The sequence below is a fragment of the Petaurus breviceps genome, unplaced genomic scaffold (genome assembly GCF_028583685.1).
Source record: "Petaurus breviceps papuanus isolate PSGF00001 unplaced genomic scaffold, PetGlider_PUasm1.0 91023, whole genome shotgun sequence".
Classification (NCBI taxonomy): Eukaryota; Metazoa; Chordata; class Mammalia; order Diprotodontia; family Petauridae; genus Petaurus; species Petaurus breviceps.
The window spans coordinates 8,196,303-8,220,041 of record NW_027187398.1 but is presented as its reverse complement, the minus strand read 5'-3'; the positions used below and the strand labels follow the sequence as shown (position 1 = coordinate 8,220,041).

The 23,739-nt window shown below is 48.2% G+C and overlaps 2 protein-coding genes and 1 long non-coding RNA gene across 4 annotated transcripts in view; 2 read left to right on the top strand and 1 right to left on the bottom strand.

Annotated features, from left to right (window-relative positions):
* The first annotated feature begins 305 nt into the window (after positions 1–305).
* THBS3 (thrombospondin 3) lies at positions 306–13,298 on the top strand. The gene is made up of 24 exons (XM_069078226.1): positions 306–699; positions 899–1,006; positions 2,008–2,214; positions 2,695–2,951; positions 3,034–3,139; positions 3,797–3,823; positions 4,283–4,365; positions 4,454–4,505; positions 4,721–4,869; positions 5,397–5,537; positions 5,783–5,860; positions 6,659–6,811; positions 7,521–7,631; positions 7,870–7,977; positions 8,506–8,665; positions 9,151–9,269; positions 9,432–9,484; positions 9,803–9,996; positions 10,214–10,392; positions 10,498–10,546; positions 10,866–11,062; positions 11,349–11,521; positions 12,526–12,665; positions 12,985–13,298. Exons 2-24 carry the CDS (start codon positions 928–930, stop codon positions 13,041–13,043), a joined length of 2,874 nt encoding a protein of 957 aa, XP_068934327.1. The 5' UTR covers positions 306–699; positions 899–927; the 3' UTR covers positions 13,044–13,298.
* LOC138153815 (uncharacterized) lies at positions 11,685–13,599 on the bottom strand. 2 transcript variants are annotated; one of them, XR_011166461.1, is made up of 3 exons: positions 13,530–13,599; positions 12,845–12,917; positions 11,685–12,674 (listed from the first exon to the last, which is right to left on the bottom strand). It is a non-coding gene; the product is annotated as an uncharacterized lncRNA (long non-coding RNA). The 2 variants fall into 2 exon arrangements; XR_011166460.1 differs by lacking the exon at positions 13,530–13,599 and having other exon boundaries at positions 12,845–13,021.
* Positions 13,600–22,048: 8,449 nt separating this feature from the next.
* The window catches only part of MUC1 (mucin 1, cell surface associated), a 4,783-nt gene continuing 3,092 nt past the window's right edge, over positions 22,049–23,739 (top strand). The window contains 2 exon segments of the mRNA XM_069077953.1: positions 22,049–22,223; positions 22,781–23,739. The exon segment at positions 22,781–23,739 is cut by the window's right edge and continues 9 nt beyond it. Of these exon segments, the coding sequence (XP_068934054.1) occupies positions 22,169–22,223; positions 22,781–23,739 (1,014 nt within the window). The 5' untranslated portion in view covers positions 22,049–22,168.

Genomic DNA, 23,739 nt, shown 5'->3' with positions numbered 1-23,739 from the left:
GCCCGCGCTCCTTGTCTCCTTGGAAACAAAACAGGGGCGGTGGCCTGGCCTCGAGGCTGGGCGGGGTGAGGGGGTAGAAGAGGGGGAGGACTCGTGGACTGTTGCCTTGGAAACAGAAGCTTGTCCCCTGATCCCCCCCCACCCTCGTTTCAACCCTCCACCCTGTTCCCCCTGTCCCCATCTCCCAAATTCAAATGATTCCAAGTTCCCCTCCACCCGGTCCCTCTTCCTTAAAGTTCCCCTCTCTTCTCGGCTTTTGACTTATAAGTCCCCCCCCTCCGCCGCCCCAATCCCCTTCTTCTGTACCCACCCCTCTGGCCCTTTCCAGGCATCAACTTGTCCAGGCACTGAGGAAAAAAGGAAATCGTAGGGATCGTCAGTGCTTCCTCTCGCTTTTCCCCCATCTTGACACGGTGGATTAATAACCTCTAGCTTGTGAGCATCCCTAAGGCAGGCTAGTTTCTGCCATTGCCCTGGCATATTCTCATTCCAGGAGTGGAATAATACCTACAGTTTCTCTAGCATCGCCCCCCAGCTAGCTAGCTACTCCAGCCTTCTAAAAAAAATGCTTGGCTGTTTAAGAGGCATATAAATATCCCCCATGTGATAGGAACACTGGGGAGAGTGGGATTCCCCAGAATATATGTGAAGGAGAAAGTGAAAACTCTGGGAGAAAGTGCCAAGGCGTTGGCGGGAGAGGTGAGCAAGAACTTTGTAGCTGAGAGGCCTCTGGTTTTCTTCCTCCAGAGTCCCTGGAGTTATAAAGCCGGGGATGCCTCAAGGTTGATTGGCAGTTCTTTGTTCCTGCCCCCCTCCCTCGCCCCGCTGGCCCCCCCCCGCCCCCTTCCCCCCCCCCCCCCCCCCTTTCCCTCCCTCCGCCTTGCCTTTCCCCTCCCAGCTCCTGGGGCTGTGAGCCGGCTCATCGGCATGGAGACGCAGGAACTTCGGGGGCCCCTGGCTCTTCTCCTCCTCTGCTCCTTTGCCTCTGCTAGTCAGGACCTTCAGGGTAAGCCTACCCCTACACCCCTTTACCCCTTCCCAGCCAATCTCCGCACCCTTCATTCTCCTTACTCGAGGAGCTGGGAACGTGTGAATGCCGGAGACATGAAGCAGGGGCCAGAGATGGAGAGGAGAGAACAAACTATCTAGAGTTGAGAGAATGAGCTGATGGGTTAAGAAGGGCATCGGCTAAGGCCAGGTATAATGCAGGGCAGGAAGCTCAGGGGATACCAGGAATTGATTACTTGTAGGGTAATATTTTAATCTATGAACACCCTCAAGGAATTAGGAGAGCATTTTGGAAGTAGACTCTGGTGCAGACAGAGATTAGTCCTAGTGTCCATCTACTGCACCACTCTATCCCTGTGGTCCTGGTTGCTCCAGAGAAAGGAGATGGTAGAGGTCCCTACTCTCTGGGAGGTCTGGTGGTAGGATGGGCTGAGTGCCCATGGGTGTGGGAGAGATGGGGGTGGGGAGGATGACACAGATACAGATTCTTTCCTCAGTTTGAGTAAAAACCACAGATTAGCCACAGGACATAGCGGCTGGAGGAGCTGTGGTCCTGGATCTCTCCAGTGAGGGGGGGGGAGGCTGACCAGATAGCTTGGTGGAGATTTCATGGAGCAACTATTCTTTACCCTAAATACTTGTATTGAACTCCAGAGAGTAGGACAGAATCAAAATGCAGGATGAACTGAAAGCCAGCTATAGGGAGAAAATATAATTTGGCACAGTGGGCACCAGGTGCCCACTTTTCCCTCTAGGGGTAGTGGCTCCTTGGCGCCACCTACTGGGAATATATCTAGATTGCCTCACCTCTGGGTTTGGTATTCCAATTTGCAACTAGAACAGAGGAGAGCAATGTGTTTTAAGAAGTTACCAACTTCTAGATCCACTGCCAGCAGCACTCAGAGGACCCCAGGGGGAGGCTGAGGATCCCTAAAGATGGAGCCTGTACTTCTGCACTTGGACCCAGACTCTTAACTCTGGTACATTCTACCCTGGCAGTGATTGACCTGCTGACTATGGGTGAGTCTCGGCAGATGGTGGCTATGGCAGAGAAAATCCGGACAGCCCTACTGACAGCTGGGGATATCTACCTTCTGTCTACTTTCCGACTGCCTCCCAAACAGGGTGGTGTTCTCTTTGGCCTCTATTCTCGTCGTGACAACACTCGTTGGCTGGAAGCCTCTATCGTGGGCAAGATCAACAAAGGTAACCTGCGGGTACCATCTTTCCCACACTAGGGTGATCAGTGATGGAGATATTTGATCTACATTGAATATTTTTAACCCAGCCTCTATACTTTTATGTCCTGTTGGGGAATAGAGTGTTATCTGACTGGCCATACCTTCTTGATAAGTTCCCAGGGTCACCCAGGGGCATTTCAAATGGCCAAGAGAGGGAGATTCAAATAGCAAGATGAACGCTGTAGATTGAGAGGAGAAAGACCTCTTTTACTGGAAGGCTTCCATGTCCCTGGAAGGGGGGAAGGGTAGGGCTTAGTGGGTGCAGAACCTCATTCTCACCTTCCTACTGGAGGCAGAAGTCTGATGGGGGGGAAAAAGAAGGAATTTCTAACCTTCAAATGATGGCAGATCTCAAAGGCAATCTGATGCCCAAGTAATGCTTAGCCACTATTCACCACCGGATTGGAAAACAGTAGCACATACTGACCCTAACCTTCCTGGGCAGTGTTGGTTCGGTACCAGCGGGAGGATGGGAAAGTACATGCAGTGAACCTACAGCAAGTGGGCCTGGCAGATGGACGTACCCACACTGCCCTATTGCGCCTCCGTGGCCCTTCCCGGCCTAGTCCTGCTCTACAGCTCTATGTGGACTGTAAGCTAGGTGACCAGCATGCTGGGCTTCCCCCACTTGCCCCTATTCCTCCTGCTGAAGTTGATGGGCTAGAGGTTCGAACTGGCCAGAAGGCTTATCTGAGAATGCAGGTGAGTAGAAGGAGGACTTGGGGGGGGGGGCAACAAAATGAGAACCAATGGCTAGAGTCTTGCTCTCTTCCTGCCCCACCAGGGTTTCATAGAGTCCATGAAAATGATTCTGGGGGGATCAATGGCTCGAGTCGGGGCACTGAGTGAATGTCCATTCCAAGGGGATGAGGAGTCCATTCATAATGCAGGTGATACACTGACTTTGGAACTTGATCCCATGATCCTTGACCCTCATGGATTCTGGACCTCTTGATTACCAATTCCCTTGACACACAGCTCCCTTAATATTTAGCCCTCCCTACTTTCCTTTTCCCTGGGTTTCTGACTCTGTGATCTCTTTATTTCTGACTTCATAACTTCAAAAGGGCTATATCTAGGGGGTGTGGGGCCCAAGGCAAATTATCCTCTGTGGTTCTTATTCTCCAACATCTTTATTCAAGCAGCATCAGGTTATAATGAATACCAGAGGAAGCTTAGGAGAAAAGACTTTTTAAAGAAAGGGCAACATCAAACTTGATGTGAGAAATGTGAAAGCCAATAGGGAGATGGGAAAAGATATTTTGGTGATAGTATGAGTGTATATAACCATAAATGTATCTCTCTTTTTTTTTAAACATCAACTGGTTAGATACTGCTATTGCCTCCTCTTCCTCCTTTAGACATCTGCTTCCCTTAGTAACTTTCCAGCTTCTTAGACCCTCCAACGGATAGAGCCTCCCAGTATTTCTTATATGTCCACATGCCCATCTTCCCAATCCATTCTTCATTGCTTCCTCCATCCCCTTTCTAGATGTGCTATCCCATGATGGTTCTATCTTTTTACTATGTCATCTTCTCTCCTTTAGTGACTGGAGTACTTCACTCTATCCTAGGTGAGCAAGGAAGGGTTACAATGTGGGTACTGGGGATGTCTGAGGCTTGATCATTGTGTGTGTGTATGGGGGATGGAATCAGTGGTTGGGTCCATTTGAGCTTGATGGATTAAGAAATAAAGAATAAGGGGCGGCCAGGTGGCTCAGCGAGTAAGAGCACCGGCTCCAGTGTTGGGACGACCTGGAGATCGAATCCTGGGCTCAGACACTCAGCACCACACCCAGAAATAACTGGCCATGTAACCTTGAGCAAGTTCCTTAACCCTGATTGCTTAAAAAAAAAAAGAAAAGAAAAAAAAAAGAAATAAAGAATAAATTAATACCTGAGTTATATCCTTGGGTGGAGGGCATGGTCCCAAAAGCACCTTGGGTATATCTTGGGTGATTCAGTGACTTAACAAGCCATATGCCTGGTGTTCACAATTCTGAGACTTTTGATACCAACCCATTTCTCCACAGGGGAGCAGACCAAGGCACTAGTCACCCAACTTACCCTCTTCAACCAGATCTTGGTAGAGCTTCGAGAGGATATCCGGGACCAGGTTAGAGGCTAGAAACAGGCAGGTTAGGAAGTGGGGGTGTGCCACTATTGACTACTCTCTTCCAATTCCTCTGGTTTTTTTTTTCCAGGTTAAGGAGATGTCCTTGATCAGAAACACCATTATGGAGTGTCAGGTGTGCGGTGAGTGGGAGGGCCTGGGGAGGGACCTAGGTATGGCTGCTGTGTCTCCTCCAGTTCCTCTGCCCCTGTCCTCCATACTCTTGTGGTCCCAATCCTGCTACTCATCTCACACAGCTTTCTGCCCATTAGTCCCCTTTTTTTCCCCCCAATCCTCTGAACTTCCCCCCACCCAATGGTGCCCCTCTTGGTGGCTCCTGATGATGCCCATCCCCCAGGCTTCCACGAGCAACGTTCCCACTGTAGCCCAAGTCCCTGCTTCCGTGGTGTGGACTGCATGGAAGTCTACGAGTACCCAGGCTACCGGTGTGGGCCTTGCCCCCCTGGTCTTCAGGGCAATGGCACCCACTGTACTGACATAAATGAGGTGAGGGGGAGAAGGTTAAGGATGGCAAAGGGAAGAGTAGAGAAATAAATTATGAAAGGTATAAGAAAAAAGGGAAGGAAAATACTAGGATGGTAAGAGATAGAGAGGTAAAGAGGTAGGGGATAAAGAAGGGCACTGAAGGGGATGGGGTAGATTTTGAAGGGATACAAAGGGAATTGGGACATTAAGTAGGAGGGATAAGAAAACCAGGAAAGGGTAGGAGCACAGATGATATTTGAATGACACAGGGGAGAGAATGAAGGAATAGGGTGAGAAAGACCAAAGAAATAGGAAAAAAGTTTGGGTGCAATAAGCAGAAGACTGGAGGAATTGGGAGGGGGCTGATTATAGGGTTCAGGGGTAAAAGGACAGGATTAAAAGTGTATGGAAAAAAGGCTAGATGCATGAGGAGGCAGAGGAATAGGGAAGGATGTGAAGTATTGAGCTTGGAGAGGTCTAGAGGCTTTGGGCAACTTATCTAAGGTGGGGATGATGCTGAGTCAGGCCTCTCCTGTCTTTTCTTTCAGTGTGCCCATGCAGATCCCTGCTTTCCAGGCTCCAAATGCATCAACACCATGCCAGGATTTCACTGTGAGGCCTGTCCTCAAGGGTACAAAGGGACCCAGGTGTCTGGTGTGGGCATCGACTATGCTCGTGCCAGCAAACAGGTTAGGGATGTGGGGCATGTGGCTCAGCACTAAGATGGGGAAGTTATCCAGGGGTTACAGCACTGACCTCCTGAAATTACCTAGATGTGACTTATTAGCTTATCTGCATGATTTGGAAAATGTCCAAAGACCTAAGTTTTCTCCCTTGACTGTTCCTCAGCCTTTGCCTTGCAGTGCCTTATCCTTTGTTTTACATGATGAGAGCTGGTTGGGTCTCACTAAATCTAACTCCTTGGTTCCTCCAGGTCTGCAATGATGTGGATGAATGTAATGATGGCAACAATGGTGGCTGTGACCCCAATTCTGTCTGCACAAATACTATGGTGAGTTGGTGAGATGCAGCACTGTGTAACAGAGAAGGTGACAGATTTGTAGTCAGGAGAGACCTGCCTTCAAATCCTGCTTCTGATACATATTAGCTGTGTAACCTCAAGGCACCTAACATCTCTGAGCCTCAGTTTCTCTATATGAAAAATGGGGCTAAGATCACATATGGTATCTATGTAATGTGGTTCTTATGAAGGTCAGCTAAGTGGCATGGTAAATAGAGGGTCTCGAATCAGGATCTGAGTTCAAATTCACCTTCAAGTACTTATTAGCTGTGAGACCCTGGGCAAGTCACTTAACCTTTGCCTTATCTATAAAATGGTGATAATAATAGCAGTGAATTCCCAGGGTTGTTGTAAGAATGAGATAATATTTGTAAAGTGTCTGGCACACATATATATAAATACTAGTTATTATTGTTATTAAAGATATGTGAAAGTGCTCTGTAGTAAGGCTTAAAATGACAGATGAAGACAGAAGAGAAAGAGACAGAGAAAGAGAGAGAATGTCATTATTGCTCATGGCTGAGAACAAAAGAATACTAGTTTTCCATTGTTCCCATCTGCCTACTTCATGGGAGCTTCCAAGGTGCCATCTCTTTTTTTGAACTTTAGAACTGATAATGGCAATGGGAAGTCCCATTATTCTAATTTCCTGCTCCTACCAGAATGGTATAACATCCTTTTATCCCACACCTTAATGAATTAATACCATGTTCCCCTGCTACACAAATGTCTGGCAGTGAATGCTTGGTTACTTACCAACTGATGCTCCCACCAATCCTTTACTCTTAGGGTTCCTTCAGGTGTGGTCCATGCCGTTCAGGTTTCCTGGGTAACCAGAGCCAGGGCTGCCTCCCAGCCCGGGCCTGTCAGAGTCCAGCACACAACCCTTGCCATGTCCATGCTCACTGTCTGTTTGAGCGAAATGGTGCTGTGTCTTGCTCGGTAAGCCAGAGGGAGGGAGAAAGAGAGAATAATGAGATTTTGGGGGAAAGGGAAGGGACTAAGGATTGGGAGCTGGAAAGGGGGTGGGATGTGTAGTAGGGACAGGTCTGGGAGAGGGAAAGACCTGGACATGAGATGGGAGAGAAGGGTGGGTCTGGAGGGCAAAAGGGAGTTTTAAGATAAAAGTGATTCAGAGGAGATCTAGATTCCAATGTCCAGTTCTGATACATTCTAGCTGTGAGATCCTAGGAAAGTCACTTCTTTGAGCCTGTTTTCTATTTTGTAAAATGAGGATCATTGGGGTGGCCAGGTAGCACAGTGAGTAGGAGCACCAGCCCCAGAGTCGGGATAACCTGGGATCGAATCTGGGCTCAGACACTTGGCATCCACCCAGAAACACCTGGCCATGCAACCTTGAGCAAGTTACTTAACCCCAATTGCTTAGGGGCAGCCAGGTGGAGCAGTGAGTAAAAGCACTGGCCCCAGAGTTGGGATGACCTGGGGTCTAATCCGGGCTCAGATACTTAGCACCACACCCAGAAATAACTGGCTGTGTAACCTTGAGCAAGTTACTTAACCCCAATTGCTTTAAAAAAAAATGAGGATCATGATCACAATACTGTTAATTGTTTTTTATAAATTTAAAATATAAATGATTGTTTCTGGAAATCTCCATCCGAAACCCTAATTTTTCTGCATCCCATCCTAGTGCAACATAGGGTGGGCAGGGAATGGGAATGTCTGTGGTCCAGACACTGACATTGATGGCTACCCAGACCAGGCCCTGCCCTGCATGGATAACAACAAACACTGTAAGCAGGTGGGTATGGTGAGCATGGGATGGTGAAGTTGGGGTTGGGGGTCTAAATTTCAGTCTCATCTTTATTACTTGCTGTGTAGCCTTGGATCAAATCACAGTACCTCTCTAGGCCTGTTTTCTTATTGGTTAAGATAGAGATCATAATGGCTGCTCTGCCCAAGTTCCTGAGACAATGAATGTGAAACTCTTTGTAAACTCTAAAACTCTATTTAAGGTCATAATTCTACTTCCTGTTCAGGACAATTGTCTCTTGACGCCCAATTCTGGGCAGGAGGATGCCGACAATGATGGAGTGGGTGACCAGTGTGATGATGATGCTGATGGCGATGGAATCAAGAATGTGGAGGTTCCTCTGGGTTCCTTATCCCTATTTCCTGGGCCTCCAGGCTTTTCACCACCCTTTCCTTTGTCACCTCTGCCACCTGTTCCTCCAAACATCCCATTTTCTGATTCTGTTCCACTAATACTGTTCTTGATCTCCCTCATCTTTGAGATGAAAAACCTGGGTTCCTCCAATTACACTTCTGTGACCATGAGCACACTTTCTCTGGGCCTGAGTTCCTCATCTGGGTGATGAAGTTGAATATAATGGACTCTCAGGTTCCTTCTAGCTCTGAATTTTATGATCTTGTGATTTGTTATGAGCAACTAGAAAAAGAGCATAATCACACTTGGTGAGGAAGGGACTGAGGAGGCTAGAGCAGAAGAGGGTGCTGAGGGTTGGGTTTGTGGGCAGTGTCCCTCAACAAGAGGCAATAGGCCTAGTGAGCCCAGGGTGTTTCTCCTGTAGTAGTGCTCAAAGCCCTGGCTGGGGTGTATGGGTGTTAACTGCTGGGACTAGCACAGGTTCAACCCTTCCTCCTGTCCCCCCCAGGATAACTGCCGGCTGTTTCCCAACAAAGACCAGCAGAACTCAGACACAGATTCATTTGGTGATGCCTGTGACAACTGTCCCAATGTACCTAACAATGACCAGAAGGACACAGACAGCAACGGGGAAGGGGATGCTTGTGACAACGATGTGGATGGGGATGGTGCGAAGGAGGTTCAGAAAGAAAAGGGTGTGGGGAGTGTCACTTTGCCTAGGAATGTCAGGAAGGGGGAAGGGAAGAAAGGAGGGAAGAACTGGGGGTGTATGTGGAAAGGAGGTCTGTGATAACTTCAAAGGGGATAATTTGGAAAGGCTAAGGTGGATATCTGAGAATGATAGTAATGGGAATTTTTGTACCCACAGTGTGGACTGGTACAATGGAGGGAGAGTCTGAGTGTGTTTGGGCTGATATTATAATTGATGTTTAATAGGGAATAGTGATAGATTTGGGGGAGACAGAAGGGAGTAGAGGAAGGGTGTCTAGGATACAGAAGATGGAAAGTATTGGAGCCAAGAGCCTTGAAAAGTCCTTCACTCACTAGCCAGACGGACATGTACATGGTTCTTCATGGAGGCATTTGCTTGTCTCTGGGGAGGGAGTGTGTTTAGTCTTGAGGTGACTTTGTTTTTCCCTTGATCTTCCTCTAGGAATCCCTAATGGGCTGGACAATTGCCCCAAAGTCCCTAACCCCCTGCAGACAGACCGAGATGAGGATGGGGTGGGGGATGCTTGTGATAGCTGCCCAGAAATGAGTAATCCCACCCAGGTACAAGGGAAAGGGAAAGGGAGAGGGATGTGGGGCATGTGGGCAGAGCAGGGTCTGGGGCTAGAACAGAGTCAACCTCTTGCCTGGAAGAAACAAGGAAGGGGGCCAATACTTGGTGGGGTTGGCCAGGGCAAGAAGTGAAAACAGGCCCCTATCTCTCAGACAGATGCAGACAGTGACCTGGTAGGGGACGTCTGTGACACGAATGAAGACAGGTAGGGTCTTGGCCAACAGATAGGTCTCCTAGGGGATTCTCCTCTTTTCTTTTGGGTCCTTTCAAATTTTCTCATTTGGCAGTTTTAATCCTTTCTTCACACTGCTGAGCTGAGAATAATTTCTAGAATCTGTTCTTCACCCTTTCTGCTTTGGTTGCTGCCCTTAAAACCAGTTGCTTCCTGTAGGACTTCATCATTTCTAACTGCATTGGGAGGGAAGGCCTGGGCTGAGAGAAATCCAAAGCAAAGGAGTAGAAAGTATGTAGGATATAGTACTCTGTGAGGGCCTTAACTAAGTGCCATCTCTCTAATGGGCAGTGATGGTGATGGGCACCAGGATACCAAGGACAACTGCCCCCAGCTACCCAACAGCTCCCAGCTTGATTCAGACAATGATGGACAGGGTGATGAGTGTGACGGAGATGATGACAATGATGGGGTCCCAGATTATGTGCCCCCTGGTCCTGACAACTGTAGGCTAGTGCCTAACCCCAACCAAAAGGACTCAGATGGTGAGGGCTTGGTTCAGTATAGATCCTCTTACAAGTTAGCTATCCTGGAAAATTAAGAGCAAATACAAACCCCTATGCTTAAGAATGGGGAGGAAAATGGAGGGAAGCTGGGGGAGTGCATGCCTAACCTGGGTCTGATGCAGAGGCAGGGTTTGGGGAGGGCATAACTGTATGGCTCAGAGTAGGAAGTATTATGCCCTGAATCATATGTGCTTAGGCAATGGCGTGGGGGATGTGTGTGAGGATGACTTTGACAACGATGCGGTGGCTGATCCCCTTGATGTGTGTCCTGAGAGTGCTGAAGTGACCCTCACTGACTTCCGAGCTTATCAGACTGTAGTCCTGGATCCTGAGGGGGATGCCCAGATTGACCCAAACTGGGTTGTACTCAACCAGGTAGATATCCCTGGTAGGGTTTCTGAGTTCCTCAGGCTTCATAAGCCTGGAAGGGAAGGGAAGGGGGACACCAGGATTAAGCACCTTGTTTCTTTTCCTCCACAGGGTATGGAAATTGTTCAGACGATGAACAGTGACCCTGGCCTGGCGGTTGGTAGGTAGTGACATCCTTTTCAACAGCCTGGGAATGGGTAGTCATGAAGTTGGGTAGTTGGGGGGGGAAGAAGGGGAGGAAAGAAACAAGATAGGTATGGATAAGAGAAAGAAGGGGAATTAGAGGGCAAAGGGAAAAGTCAGAGGAGTCAGGGGAATGCAATAAATAGCATATGTCTAGGCCCAACTCCACTGTGGTCCAGTGACTTCTTTCTGCTACCACTTTCCTGTAATTAAGTCTTGATTTCTGCTGGCCTATCGGAGCAAGTGACCATTAGTGAGAAACTATCTCTCTTCTCCTCTTCCCCTTGCCCTTTCAGGGTACACAGCCTTCAATGGTGTAGACTTCGAGGGCACCTTCCATGTGAACACAGTGACAGATGATGACTATGCTGGTTTTCTCTTCAGCTACCAAGATAGTGGCCGCTTCTATGTAGTGATGTGGAAGCAGACAGAGCAAACTTACTGGCAGGCTACACCCTTCCGTGCTGTAGCCCAACCTGGCCTCCAGCTCAAGGTCCTCCAAACTGTCCTTTCAAACCTAGGGGACAGGCAGCCTAGGCCTTCCTGCAATTGATCCATGGCCTCTCACTTCCCTGTCCCTTCTCCATCTCCCTCTCTAGCCCTACCCTATAGGATTTGGGAATCAATCCCAGAAATTGCTAGTCCTGTTTTCTCAATTCCTCCTAGTCCATTTTCTTTCCATGATCAATACTCTATCCCCCAAGTGATTCTTCTGACACATCTTCCTTGCCCTTCAAATTTATGACACCCATTGTTCTTCCCTCTACTCCTTCCCTTAGGCAGTAAAGTCAGTGTCTGGTCCAGGTGAGCACCTCCGAAATGCCCTGTGGCATACGGGCCATACACCAGAGCAAGTTCGCCTACTATGGACAGATCCACGAAATGTGGGCTGGAGGGACAAGACTTCCTACCGATGGCAGCTGCTTCACAGACCTCAAGTTGGATATATTCGGTGAGAGAAGAAGAGACAGAGCCCCTCCTCTGGGAGCCCTACATTATCATCCACCATCCAGTCCCTTTTCTTTTGACCTCTGCTAGGCTAGGCACAAGCTAGCAACTTGTCAAGCCTCCTCAGCCAGTTGGCCCTGTCTGCCCTAGGCAAACTGGAATTATAATTTTAGAAATGAAAGGGATTTTATTTATCATCTAAGTTCATCACACTCATTTCAAAGATAAGGAAATCAAGGCATTTTAGCTAGCTAGTGGCAGAGCCACCACACCCAAGATTTACTAATTTCCAATCTAATGGTAAGTGTTAGGGTAATGCTTACCCTAAACTGTTGCTGCTTAGTTCTGTTTGCAGGACTAAGTTAGCCTCTCTAACTTACATTTCCTTAGCACATACTAATAGTTCACTTAACACAACTTCCACACAAGGCTCAGTTCAGACAGCACTTGTTACCATTACAAATACCTAGACTCAGTGAAGTAGGGAGGGAAAAGAAGGGGAGATGAAACTGCTGACCTTAGGAAACTCTGGAAGTCAGAAAAGTAAGCAGATGAAACTTGCCCGAACACAAACATTACTACTCACCATAGCCAGCTGTGAGTGTAGTTCCTACCCACACCCTCCCCAGGTCCTTTCCCCTTTAAGGTGCCTGGGCCTGTGGGGGGCCAGAGCAGGGGAGCGCTGTCTGTATGTGTGTGGGGGGTTAACTAGAGCCTGGGAAGCGGGTGACTTCACCCCCCTGCCCATTGTGCCCATCGCCATGGCAACTCAATCCCTGCTTGGAATGCGGCTGAGGCTTTGAGATGCAAAGGGGGATGGACAATGAGCTGGGGGCCCCAAGCCTGAGAACAACTCCCCCCTTCCTTTTTTTCCCCCTCCTCCACTCCTCTCTCAAGCCTGATGAGATCATGAGGGACTGGCAGGGGATTGAGTGAGAACTTTGGCTTGGTAACAATTCAAAGTCCAGAGAACACCCCAAAACTCATTAATTTCCTTCCCCTGGTCAGGGTGAAGCTCTATGAAGGTCCCCAGCTGGTGGCAGATTCCGGGGTGATCATTGATACATCTATGCGGGGGGGTCGCCTGGGTGTCTTCTGCTTCTCCCAAGAAAACATCATCTGGTCTAATCTCCAGTATCGGTGCAATGGTGAGGTCCCTGGGGAAAGGGGGAAATGGGATTCAAGATTTCCCCACCTGCCCCTGGTGCCTTTCAACATATACACTTAGCATTTCTCAATCTTATGTTACCCAGATCTAAAGCTAAAAGGGAGCAGAAAACAAGAGTGGGGCCCTGGAATTAAGAAAGGGTGGGGGTGCAATTCTCACCTTCTTTCAGTCTTTCCTTTGGAGAAGGGGATGGTGGTTCTTTGTAGGGTGCTTCTCAGTCTTAGGGTCATCCCTGAGTGAAGAGATGGGTCAGTGGTCTCTTTGACTTCCCTCATCTCCCCTTTTTTCAATCCTTCCAGACACAGTGCCTGAGGACTTTGAGCCATTCAGAAGGCAGTTGCTTCAGGGAAGGGTGTGAGGGTTGCTCCCAGAAGATCCAGAATCATCTAGTCAAGACCCCCTGGTTCCAGACTGAAGGTTCAGGGAACGAGTCTATTCAAACTCTCAGCTAAGCATGAGATCTCTTCCTCCCCGTTCCTTTCACTCCAGATGGGTTGGGGATCCAACTGCTCAGTTTGTGGGAAGTTTAGAGATGTTTCTTGGGTTCCGTCCCTTTCCCCCCCCCCCCTTCCTGGAAAAATATTTCTATAAAGTTCTTGTTGTTTTCTACCCAGTTCGGTGCATTTGCTTCTCTGGGAGGGGAATCAGGCCTCGGAGAAGAAAGGGGGGGATAGCCCAGTGGGAAGGAGGGAGGGAAAGAAGTTAGTAAATTGGGACGTGTGGGGAGTCGTATGTAGGCGAGGCGACAAAGACTGTAACTTGGGCAGAGGGCAAGGATGGGGCAGGATGGGAACAAGCTGGATCGTGGGGTGCAGCCGGGAGGCTGGAGGCTGGCGGGACTCACTGCGGGTGGCGCCTGTCCGGGCGAGGTCTTCTCGGTTCAGCGGTCAGGGGCCAGGCTGCCCTGCTCGGGGTGAGGGGGAGGCCGGGGGGCCGGGGGGGCCGGAGGCCGGGACGAGTGCAATATTGGCAGGGAAAGAACAACACTGCACCACGTCCCGTCCCTCCCGCCCGCCCGGGGCCCGGGGTCCCCGCTCCCCCGGAGCTGGGCCGGGCTGGGAAGAGCAGGAGCCAGACTCTCAGCAGGGAGAGCAGCGGTGAAGAGACGTCCAGCTTGGACTGCCTGGACCAGGTCGAAAGGCAACTATGTGCGTACAGAGGCCGGGAGGAAGAGCTGAAGCTCAGACACCGAGTGCCGAGGGCGGCGGCTCTCCGACGCCCGGGCCTTCTGCGCGCCTCCCCTTTAAATACCCGGACTGTGCGGCGCGGAGCCGTAGCCATGGTGACGCGTGTCCCAGCAACCAGGCTGAATGGCTGTCGCTTGGAAACGTCGGAGGTTGGGGCCGAGGTCGGGGCCGCCCACCCAGAGTTCTAGCTCCCTCGATTGGGGGCGGGGAAGAATGGGGGGGGGGGGGGGAGGGGCACCTCCGGCTTCCTTTAGCCTCTGCTCCGCATTTTGACTCACTCACCCGGGCTCGCGGCCACCCTCCCGCCCCATGACGTTTGCCCCCACCCCTCCCCCAACACACACACACTCGAGATTTAGTCTCCCTCTGGGACCCCGCCCCCCGCCAAATCTCGCGATGTCGCTGCTCCGCTTCTGATGGCTCTGTAATCTCTTTTCCCTCTGCTTCTTCATTCACTGGGAGATGAGCCATCCCGCATTGCCTCCGCTTGTGGGCACCCCTCCTCCAGCCCCTCATCATCCCCATCTGCCCTTACGAGCACTTGACCACAGCCTCCAGCCTCGGCCCTACACAACCTCTTCCCCCAGTCTCCCTTCTTGTCCCATCTCCATCTTTGCCTCCAGTCTCCATTCAGCTGCCCGAGGGGGTATCCTAAAAGCACCGGGCTGACCGGGCCTTCCCCGCCGCCCCCTGCTCTGGAAAGAGCCCCTCGGAAAGGGGCAGTAAGGGCAGATTAAGGAGAGCTTAGTCGTACATAAGCCAACTCCAACTAAGACTTTACAGAAATGTGTATAGCTCTTTTGGAGGGGATAAGGAATAGAAATCGAGAGGGTGCCCATCAATGGCTGAAATTACGGTAGATGAATACGCTGGAATACTATTGTGTTAGTAAGAAACGATCGTGGACAATATTTAGATAGCGCTTACTATGTGCCGGGCAGTGTGCTAAACAAACATTTTACAATTGTTAATTCATTTGATCCTCACAAGGCTGGGCGGTAGGGGCTACTGTGCTCTAAATTTATAACAAGAGGAAACTGGCGAACAGGTTAAATGACTTGCCCAGAGTCACACAGCTAGTAAGTGTCTGAGGTCCAAGTGTCTTAAACTCAGGTGGGCTTGGACTCCACCATTGCAGCCTCCTAGCTCCCTTTGAAACGATGATGAAATGGAGTGGAGGAGGATGGTTTCGAGAAACATGACAAAACTTACATGAACTAATGTGGAGCAAAGTGACCAGAACTAGCAGAACAGTTTATATGATGGCAATGTGGTAAAGAAAAAAGACTTTGATAGTATTGGGAACTCAGATCAGTGTAATAACTTCACAATTCTTGAGGAATCCTGATGAAAAATGGTGTTTTTCTTGACTATATATGTTTGTGATTTTTTTTCCCCCTTTTGTTCTTTATTCAGGGAGGAGGGGGTAGATGGGAAGGAGAAAAGATAGATTTTTTCTGATTGAAAAAAATTGTTTTAAAGAACTCTGAATTTCTTGAGATTCTTAGTTTAAATCTTGGCTCTACTACTCAGCAACCTGTGTAACCTTGGACAAATTATTTGACCCATCTGGATCCTGGTTTCCATTCTGCTCTTGAGTTTCACAAAATTCAAACTTTATTACCCAATCCACATTTTAGTGTCTTATCTGCTGTTATCTGCCTCTCCCTAAGTCATTCTTTTTTTTTTTTTGGAGAGGGGAAGGCAGGGCAATTGGGGTTATGTGACTTGCCCAAGACCCCCGTCATTTTTAAGAGTTCAGTACCTGCCTCACAATCTTTCTTTCTTGCCCCTTACAGGAGTAAACTTTAACACTCATGTTGATAGTCCTCCAAACATCCTAACCCCCCAATTTCTCAGTCTGTTTATCTCCTGTAATTTTACTCCTCCACTCAGTTTCAGCAATTACTATTTTATTGACCTTGCCATCATGAACATATGGGTCCCAGTTTCTGTTCAAAGAAAAACTCTCCTCCTTTGACAAAATCCAAACATCACCCAATCCACTATTATTTACTGTTAGCTATTGCTACCCTTCCTCTTCTCCCAAGTCATTCTTTTTTTTTTTTAAGCAATCAGGGTTAAGTAACTTGCTCAAGGTTACACGGCCAGTTATTTCTGGATGTGGTGCTGGGTGTCTGAGCCCAGGATTCGATCTCCAGGTCGTCCCAACACTGGAGCCGGTGCTCTTACTCGCTGAGCCACCTGGCCGCACCTAAGCAATTGGGGTTAAGTAACTTGCCCAAGGTTACACGGCCAGGTGTTTCTGGGTGGGTGCTAAGTGTCTGAGCCCGGGATTCGATCTCCAGGTCTTCTCAACACTGGAGCCGGTGCTCTTACTCGCTGTGCTACCTGGCCGCCCCCCAAGTCATTCTTAATGAGTTCAGCACTTGGCTCATAGTCTTCCTTTCATGACCTTATATTAATAGACCAATGTATGTGTTGATGGTCCCTCAAACACCCTAACCCCTCCAATTCCCCAGTCTAAGTCCCATGATCTTTTCCTCCACTCCATTTCAGGTAGGATTGACCTTTGCCATCATGAACATATGTTTCACTACTGTGTTCAAGAGTCCAATTTCTGTTATGTAATCATTTCATTTCTCTCCCTATGCTTTACTCCTCCTAAACCTAACTTTTCCCTCTCATTGTGTCCTCTAATCCCTCCATCCTTGAGTACTTTCCTGCTCTAGCTTTACTTTCCTCCCTTTCCAGTCTTGAACCTCTAATTATTCAGTCCAACACTTTATTATTATCTACTCTTGAATCTTTTAGTCTCTCATCCTGTTGCTGTTCATGCAAATATGGACAAATGGAATCACTCCTCCCATCAGCCTCCTCCTCCTCACATGGCCCTTAAAGTAGAGGGAGGAAGACGTGCAACCATGCTGAATGGATCCCCTACAAATGTGTTATCCAATTTCAACAGGGCTCTTGCTGATCAAGGCAGTCAGGTCTTTTACTCTTCCTCCCTAAATGATTCTCTAGCTCACTCCTCATAGTGATTGTTCCAAACCTATTCTTTCAAATCTCCCACACCAACCTTCTTCTTGTCCTTTCAGTATAGAGTTTCCCCTCATTCTCTACTGAAGAGAGAGGTTATTTCCTATGAGCTCCCTTGTCTGCCCTTTTCTATATCTCACAATCAATTAGTGACATCCTCCATTCTGTCTTTTACTCTAGTCTCTAATGATGAGGGGGTATCTTCTCCCTCATCCCAAAATAAAACAAAACAAAACCCCTAACTTAACATGGCCAATTCTTCTTCATGGACTCAAACTTTTCTCCAGAAGATTGACCTGACATCAACCCCCCTCTAATTCTAGTCTTCAGTCTTTCCTCTACCATGATTCATTTTCTGCTGCCTAAAAAAACATTCAAGTTTCCCCAGCCTTTAAAACAAACAAACAAACCCAACTAGATCTTACTATTTCCTCAGTTGATCTCCTATATCTCTTCTCTTCTCTCTCTCTCTGTCTCTGTCTCTCTCTGTCTCTCTCTGTCTCTCTGTCTCTCTCTCTCTGTCTCTCTGTCTCTCTCTCTCTCTCTCTCTCTCTGTCTCTCTCTCTCTCTGTCTCTCTCTCTGTCTCTCTCTCTCTCTGTCTCTCTGTCTCTCTCTCTCTGTCTCTCTCTCTGTCTCTCTCTCGAAGGCAAGTTAATTGGGGTTAAGTGACTTGTCCAAGGTCACACAACTAGTTAAGTGTCAAGTGTCTAAGGTCGGATTTGAAGTCAGGTCCTACTAGCTTCAGGGCTGGTGCTCTATTGCCACCAAGCTGCCCTTCTTCTCTCTTTCTGAGCTAAATGGGGTGGGGGGAAGGGAGGTGACAAGGGAGGGGAGACAAAGCAAAATTATCTACACTTTGCTTCCTCTTCTTTGACTCTTTTCTTAAGTCAAGTCCACAAACATGTATTAAGTATAGTACCAGGCACAGTACTGTAACTGATCATTCCAAAATTACCAAGGTTTTCTCAGTTGCCAAATCTGATGGCTCTTTCTTCATCCCTCCTGAACTCTTTGTATCTTCCTGAAATCTTTGTGTTGATCCCCTCTACTCCTGGATGATCTCTCTTCTCTGGGTTTCCATAACTCTACTCTTTGTGTGTGTGTGTGTGTGGGGGGGGGGGTGATGGGAAGGGTCTACCTGTCTAACTGCTCCTTCACAGTTTCCTTTGTTGGATTGTTTTCCATATCATGCCTCCTAACTGTTGGATGTACCTAAGCACTCTGTTCCTGGACACCCTTTTCTTCTCTCTATGCTGTCTTCAGTTGGTGATCTCATCAATTCCCATGGGTTTAATTATGTTCTCCATGCAGATGGTTTCCAGTTCTAATATATCCAGATCTTGGTCTCTCTCCTGAACTCCATTCCTGAATCACAAATTCTCCACTGGACATTTTGAGCTGAATATCTCATATGCCTCTCAAGTTCAATATGTCCAAAACAGAGCTCATTATTTCTGCCCCCCCCCCCTTAAGTCTGTTCTACTTCTCTTCCAAGCTTTTGCATTATTATTGTAAAGTTTTCCACTGCTCAGAGACCTGGGTTCACCTTTTCAGTTTCATCTTCAACTTTATAGGCTTCCTTACCCGACATATCTATTCAGCTGCCAAATCTTATTGTTGCTACCTCCATAACATCTCACGACCAAACTCTTCTCTCTTCTCTCCACCCACATAAGCATGCTTCTAGTCCAGGCCTTCATCACCTCTCACCTGAATTACTGCAATAGTCACCTAACCCATCATCCTGCTTCAAGTCTCAACCTATTCTCTTCCCTCCTACATATTCCTCTCAAGGAGATTTTCTTTAGATGCAGATCTGACAACATCACTTCCACACTTGGTAAATGCCAAAGGTTCCCTGTTACCTCTAGGATAAACAGCCTTCTTCCATACACGCCCTTCCCTTTCATGCACTTTACAATCCAATCTGGCTCCCTTACTGTCCCTCACATGATACTCCATTTCCCATCACTATGCTTTTGCATGAGACATCCTTCCTTCCTACAAATCCCTAGTTCCCATAAAAGATTCAGCTCATGAAGTCTTCTCTGATTCCCACCTGCAGGTGCTAGTGCCTTTTTCCTGATCCCAAAATAAAATGGAACATGACAAACACTCTCAACCTTCTTCTATCTGTGTTGTACTTATTTTCTTTTCAGGCAATCAGACTTAAGTGACCTGCCCAGGGTAATACAGCTGCAAGTGTCTGAGGCTGAATTTGAACTCAGGTTTTTCTGACCTCAGGGCTGGTGCTCTATCAGCTGTGCCACCTAGCTGCCTCTAGGCCATTTCCTTTTTGACAGTTACTAAACTGGGCAATGTTTCAAATATAATTTATCTAGATTTTGGCAAGGCTCTCCACAAAGTATCTCATAGTATACTTGTGAAGAAGGTGGAGAGGTATAGATGATAATCTCATCAGATGAATGACTGGTTGAATGATCAACCTAAAAGAGGAATTGTCAATGGTGCAATGTTAACAGGACAGAAGGTCTCTAATGGAGTACCCACAGGCATCCATCCTTGGCCCTATGATGTTTAACATTTTTTTTTAATGATTGAAACTTTTTTTTTAATGCACAGAAGAAATCAGAAGGAAGCACATAGAGTTAGGAGAGATCTCCATGTAATGGATACACTTTCTTATTTTTTTAAAATAAATGGTGTGAAATAGAAATTTAGATTTAAATCTAGAATATTCTTTTGATATTCTGCTGTGTGGATGGAAATTCTCACCTACCTTCTGTTTTTGGTAAAGTTTATAATTTGAAAATATTTAAAATTACCCTAAATCTGGAAGCCTTACAAGGCTGCGCATGACATGTGGCTCTCTCTGCCCTTCAAAAAATCCAAAAAAACCCAAGAAGCACTTCCATAGATGTTTCACTATATCTGTTGCAGAATGTATACTATTCTTCACAGCAAGAACTATCTTATTCAAAAAGTTAAGCAATTTTCAGAACCAGCTCTTAATACTTTCTATCATAGACCTCCAGGCAGACAGGGCCATTTCCAGTATTCTGTCTCCAGTTACTGGCTCATCAGAAGAGCAGTTTCCCTCTTCATTGTCATCATCTGCATTCCTTATCTCCCTCAAGTTCAGCTGCGTAGAGATGGGATCCCCAGAACAGTCCTGATTTTGATTCTGACAATGAGTATCAATAGTATCCATCACATGGTTCCTGATATTCTCCTTGCATCGCCTGGCTGAATTAGTAATATCTGACAAGGATACTGAATCACCTTCCTGGTTTATGGAATCTACGAATTGGTCGGTTATCTTGTGCATTTCTCTCCTGAAAGCATCTTGAAGAGGCTGAGTAAGTCTTCTTTCCTTTGAAAAGCACATGGTGGGCCTGAGAGTAAAGGACTGAGATGTGTGAAGGAAAACTCAGCTCCTGTTGGAAGATGACTGATCTCTTCCAGCTGTGGGCTCCTGGGTCCTTCCGATGTTTAACATTTTTATCAATAAGAATAAGAAGGGAAGCTGTTTGAGGTCAGGGGCTCTCTGCTCTTGTCACTGTATCTCCAGCATCTAGTACAGAGTTGGGCCTTAATAATTGCTTGTTGTTTGGTTAAGTCTCATCACCCATGCTTGTAATGGGAATAAGAGAAGGGTGGAAGCATCGTACAGTCCTGCTTTTGCTCTTTACCACCTGTGTAAACAATTAATTTCTCTTTTCTGGGGCTCAGTTCCTGTAAAATGAGGAGTTGAATTAGATAATAACAGCACTTATCTAGTAGGATTGTATCAAATAAGAAATTTGTTTTTTTTTTTAAATGCTTAGCATGATGCCTGGCATATTGTAGGTACTATAGAAATACTTATTGCCTCCCCTTGCCTTCCCACTAGATAGCTTCTGAGGGGTGTAGTGGAGGTGTGATGGGCAGTGGGTGTGGATGTGGGGCTGTGGTGACTGGGAGGTGTGATGGAGGTGTGATGGTGACTGGGAGGTGTAGTGGAGCTGTGATGGAGGTGGGATGGTGGGTGGGTGTGGATGCGGGGCTATGGGGCTCTAAATTCGGTATTCCTTCTTCCTTTACATGGGAGGAAGCAGAATACTAATTCTAGAAATAGCTGATCCCTAGATCACAATTTAGGCTTTCCCTGATAAACTTCCCTTACGTACACATTTTGGTATTTGCTTTTCAAAACAAACCCACAAATTAGGTAACACAAGCATTGTTATGCCCTATTTTACATAAAAAAGGTTGAATCTCAGAGATGAAGTGACTTATTCAGGATCACAGAGTTCGTGACTAAGTATGGATCTACCCTCAGGGCTCTCTGGCCCCTAAATCCTGCGTTGGTTTGTGTTCCTTTAGGGACTTCTCCCACTCCTGCGGTTGCTATTCGCACTTAACTCATCAGCTGTCCATCCTCCCCTCCTCCACCTGGCTACCGCCAACCTCCTTCCCTAATCTTTGAAGGGCTCCAGATGACCACCAGGGGGCAGAATAGTCCTATTACCTGGGACGCTTGCAGAGTTGGAGGATGGAGGTGGAAGGACCCCAAATATCTTACTCTTCTTTCTTCTTCTTACTTCCTCCTTCCTCCCCCCACCCCACCCCACACACCCGTGAGAAAACGCAGAAGGCACCCAGGCATACCGAAAAACTCACCCTGGGGCGGGGACTGTCGGTTTCAGGCCAGATCTACAGTGCATAACGAACAGGGAGGGGCTGGCACTGGCACTGGGTAGGGCTGTTTCGGGAAATGGGGGGGGGGGTAGCTATTCCAAATCCAACTTTCCTTTCTGCTGGGGTGGAGGTCCTGAGAGGGGTCCTAAATGAATCTGCATCCCAGGGGGTCAGGGCCTCTCGGGGCTGGAAGTTAATGTAGTGTCTGCAGTCCCGACCCTTGTGGTTCCAGAGGTACTAGTCTAACTCATTTCCCCTCGGTCCATTTTCCCACTCCAGGCACTGCCCCAGGGTCCAGAAAGAAGGTCTGGGGTTCCAGGTCGCCTGGCTCTCCTCTATATTTGGGGTGGGATAGGAGAGGAGATGGAGATGACGCCAGGTGGAGAACAAACAGGTTGTCAGAGGGGTTGAGTGATCTGGAGCCCAGTGTACCCGAGGGGTCAGGAATGTGTGGGGAGGAGGAGGAGGAAAAGTAGAAGGGAGGAGGGACTGGGGGGGGGGGGGGTGGGGTTGTGTCACCTGTCACCTGCTCTGGCTGCCGGAGCCTCAGGCGGAGGACCGGTATAAAGCAGCGGGCTCCTGAGCCCGGCCCAGCCTTTTGGGCAGAACTTGTCCCAGACTGCTCAGTGCTCTCCTTCGTTGGTTACCACCATGATCCCGGGCATCCAACCCACCTTGGTCCTTGTACTGTTCCTGGTACCTACAGGTGAGGGCAGGGGAAAAAGGTATGGTGAAGGGGTGGCTTGATTCATACCATTTTTTTATGGCCTCTGGGCTAGTTTTTACCTCTGGCACAGTGAGCTAGAGGGGGAGGGAATCCTGGTGCCAGGGTGAGCTGGACGGTTCAAAGTTGGGGCCAAAGAGAAGGAAGGAGAGGAAGGGGTCTTAGCTTAGGGATGTGGGACTGAAAGGAGGTCCTATTGAAAGGACCAGGTGGCCGGCAGTGGGGATCCCTGCTTAATTTACCTAGAATGTTTCCTGGGGGTGAGGGCAGAGGAGGGGTGTGGCAAATATGGAAGGGGGGGGGGGGGGGGGCAGGGAGCAGAGCAACAATGGAAGAAAACGAGAAGCAGGAACATGGAGAGGAGTTATGGGCCAACAATGGATTCAAGGAAGGTGGAGTATCTGGTCTTTGGGCTTTCTCCACCCACCCCCTTCCTAAAATTTCTTCCTTTTACTTTCTACCCAAAGCTCTCTGGGTCTGTTGCTTCTCCCTGATTGGATTGGGTTCCAGTCTAACTTAGTGTCTCTGACTTCTTATAGCTATCAGCAACAGCACCTTTGGCACAACTGCCAACCCTGGCCATGAGGCAGCTACAACAACAGCTCTGGACACAAACAGCAGCAACAGAAATACAGAGAAAGACAGGATAACAACCATTACTCCCAGTGCCACAGCTTCACCTAGCACACACAGAACAATGAGTGCTGTTGATGAAATAGAAATCAATGACCATCACAGTACCACAACCATACCTCATGCAGACAACAGCATATCTACCACATTCACACTCAGTGACCATCACACCTCCACTACACCCCTTAGTCACCATAGTCCCACATCTGTACCCACAGACCATCACACCTCCACTGCACCTACCAGTCACCACAGCCCCACATCCACACCCACTGACCACATCTCTACTACACCTACTGGTTACCATAGCCCCACATCCACACCTAATGACCATCACACCTCCACTACACCTCCTAGTCACCACAGCCCCACATCTGCACCCACTGACCATCACACCTCCACTATACCCCTTAGTCACCATAGTCCCACATCTGTACCCACTGACCATCACACTTCCACTGTACCTACTGGTCACCAGAGCCCCACATCCACACCTACTGACCATCACAACTCCACTGCACCTACCAGTCACCACAGCCCCACATCCACACCCACTGACCACATCTCTACTACACCTACTGGTCACCATAGCCCCACATCCACACCTAATGACCATCACACCTCCACTACACCTCCCAGTCACCACAGCCTCACATCTGTACCCACTGACCATACCTCCACCACATCCCTTAGTCACCAGAGCCCCACGTCTGCACCCACTGACCATCATACTTCCACTACCTCCCTTAGTCACTATAGCCCCACATCTGTACCCACTGACCACACCTCCACTACATCCCTTAGTCACCAGAGCCCCACATCTGCACCCACTGACCATCATACCTCCACTACCTCCCTTAGTCAC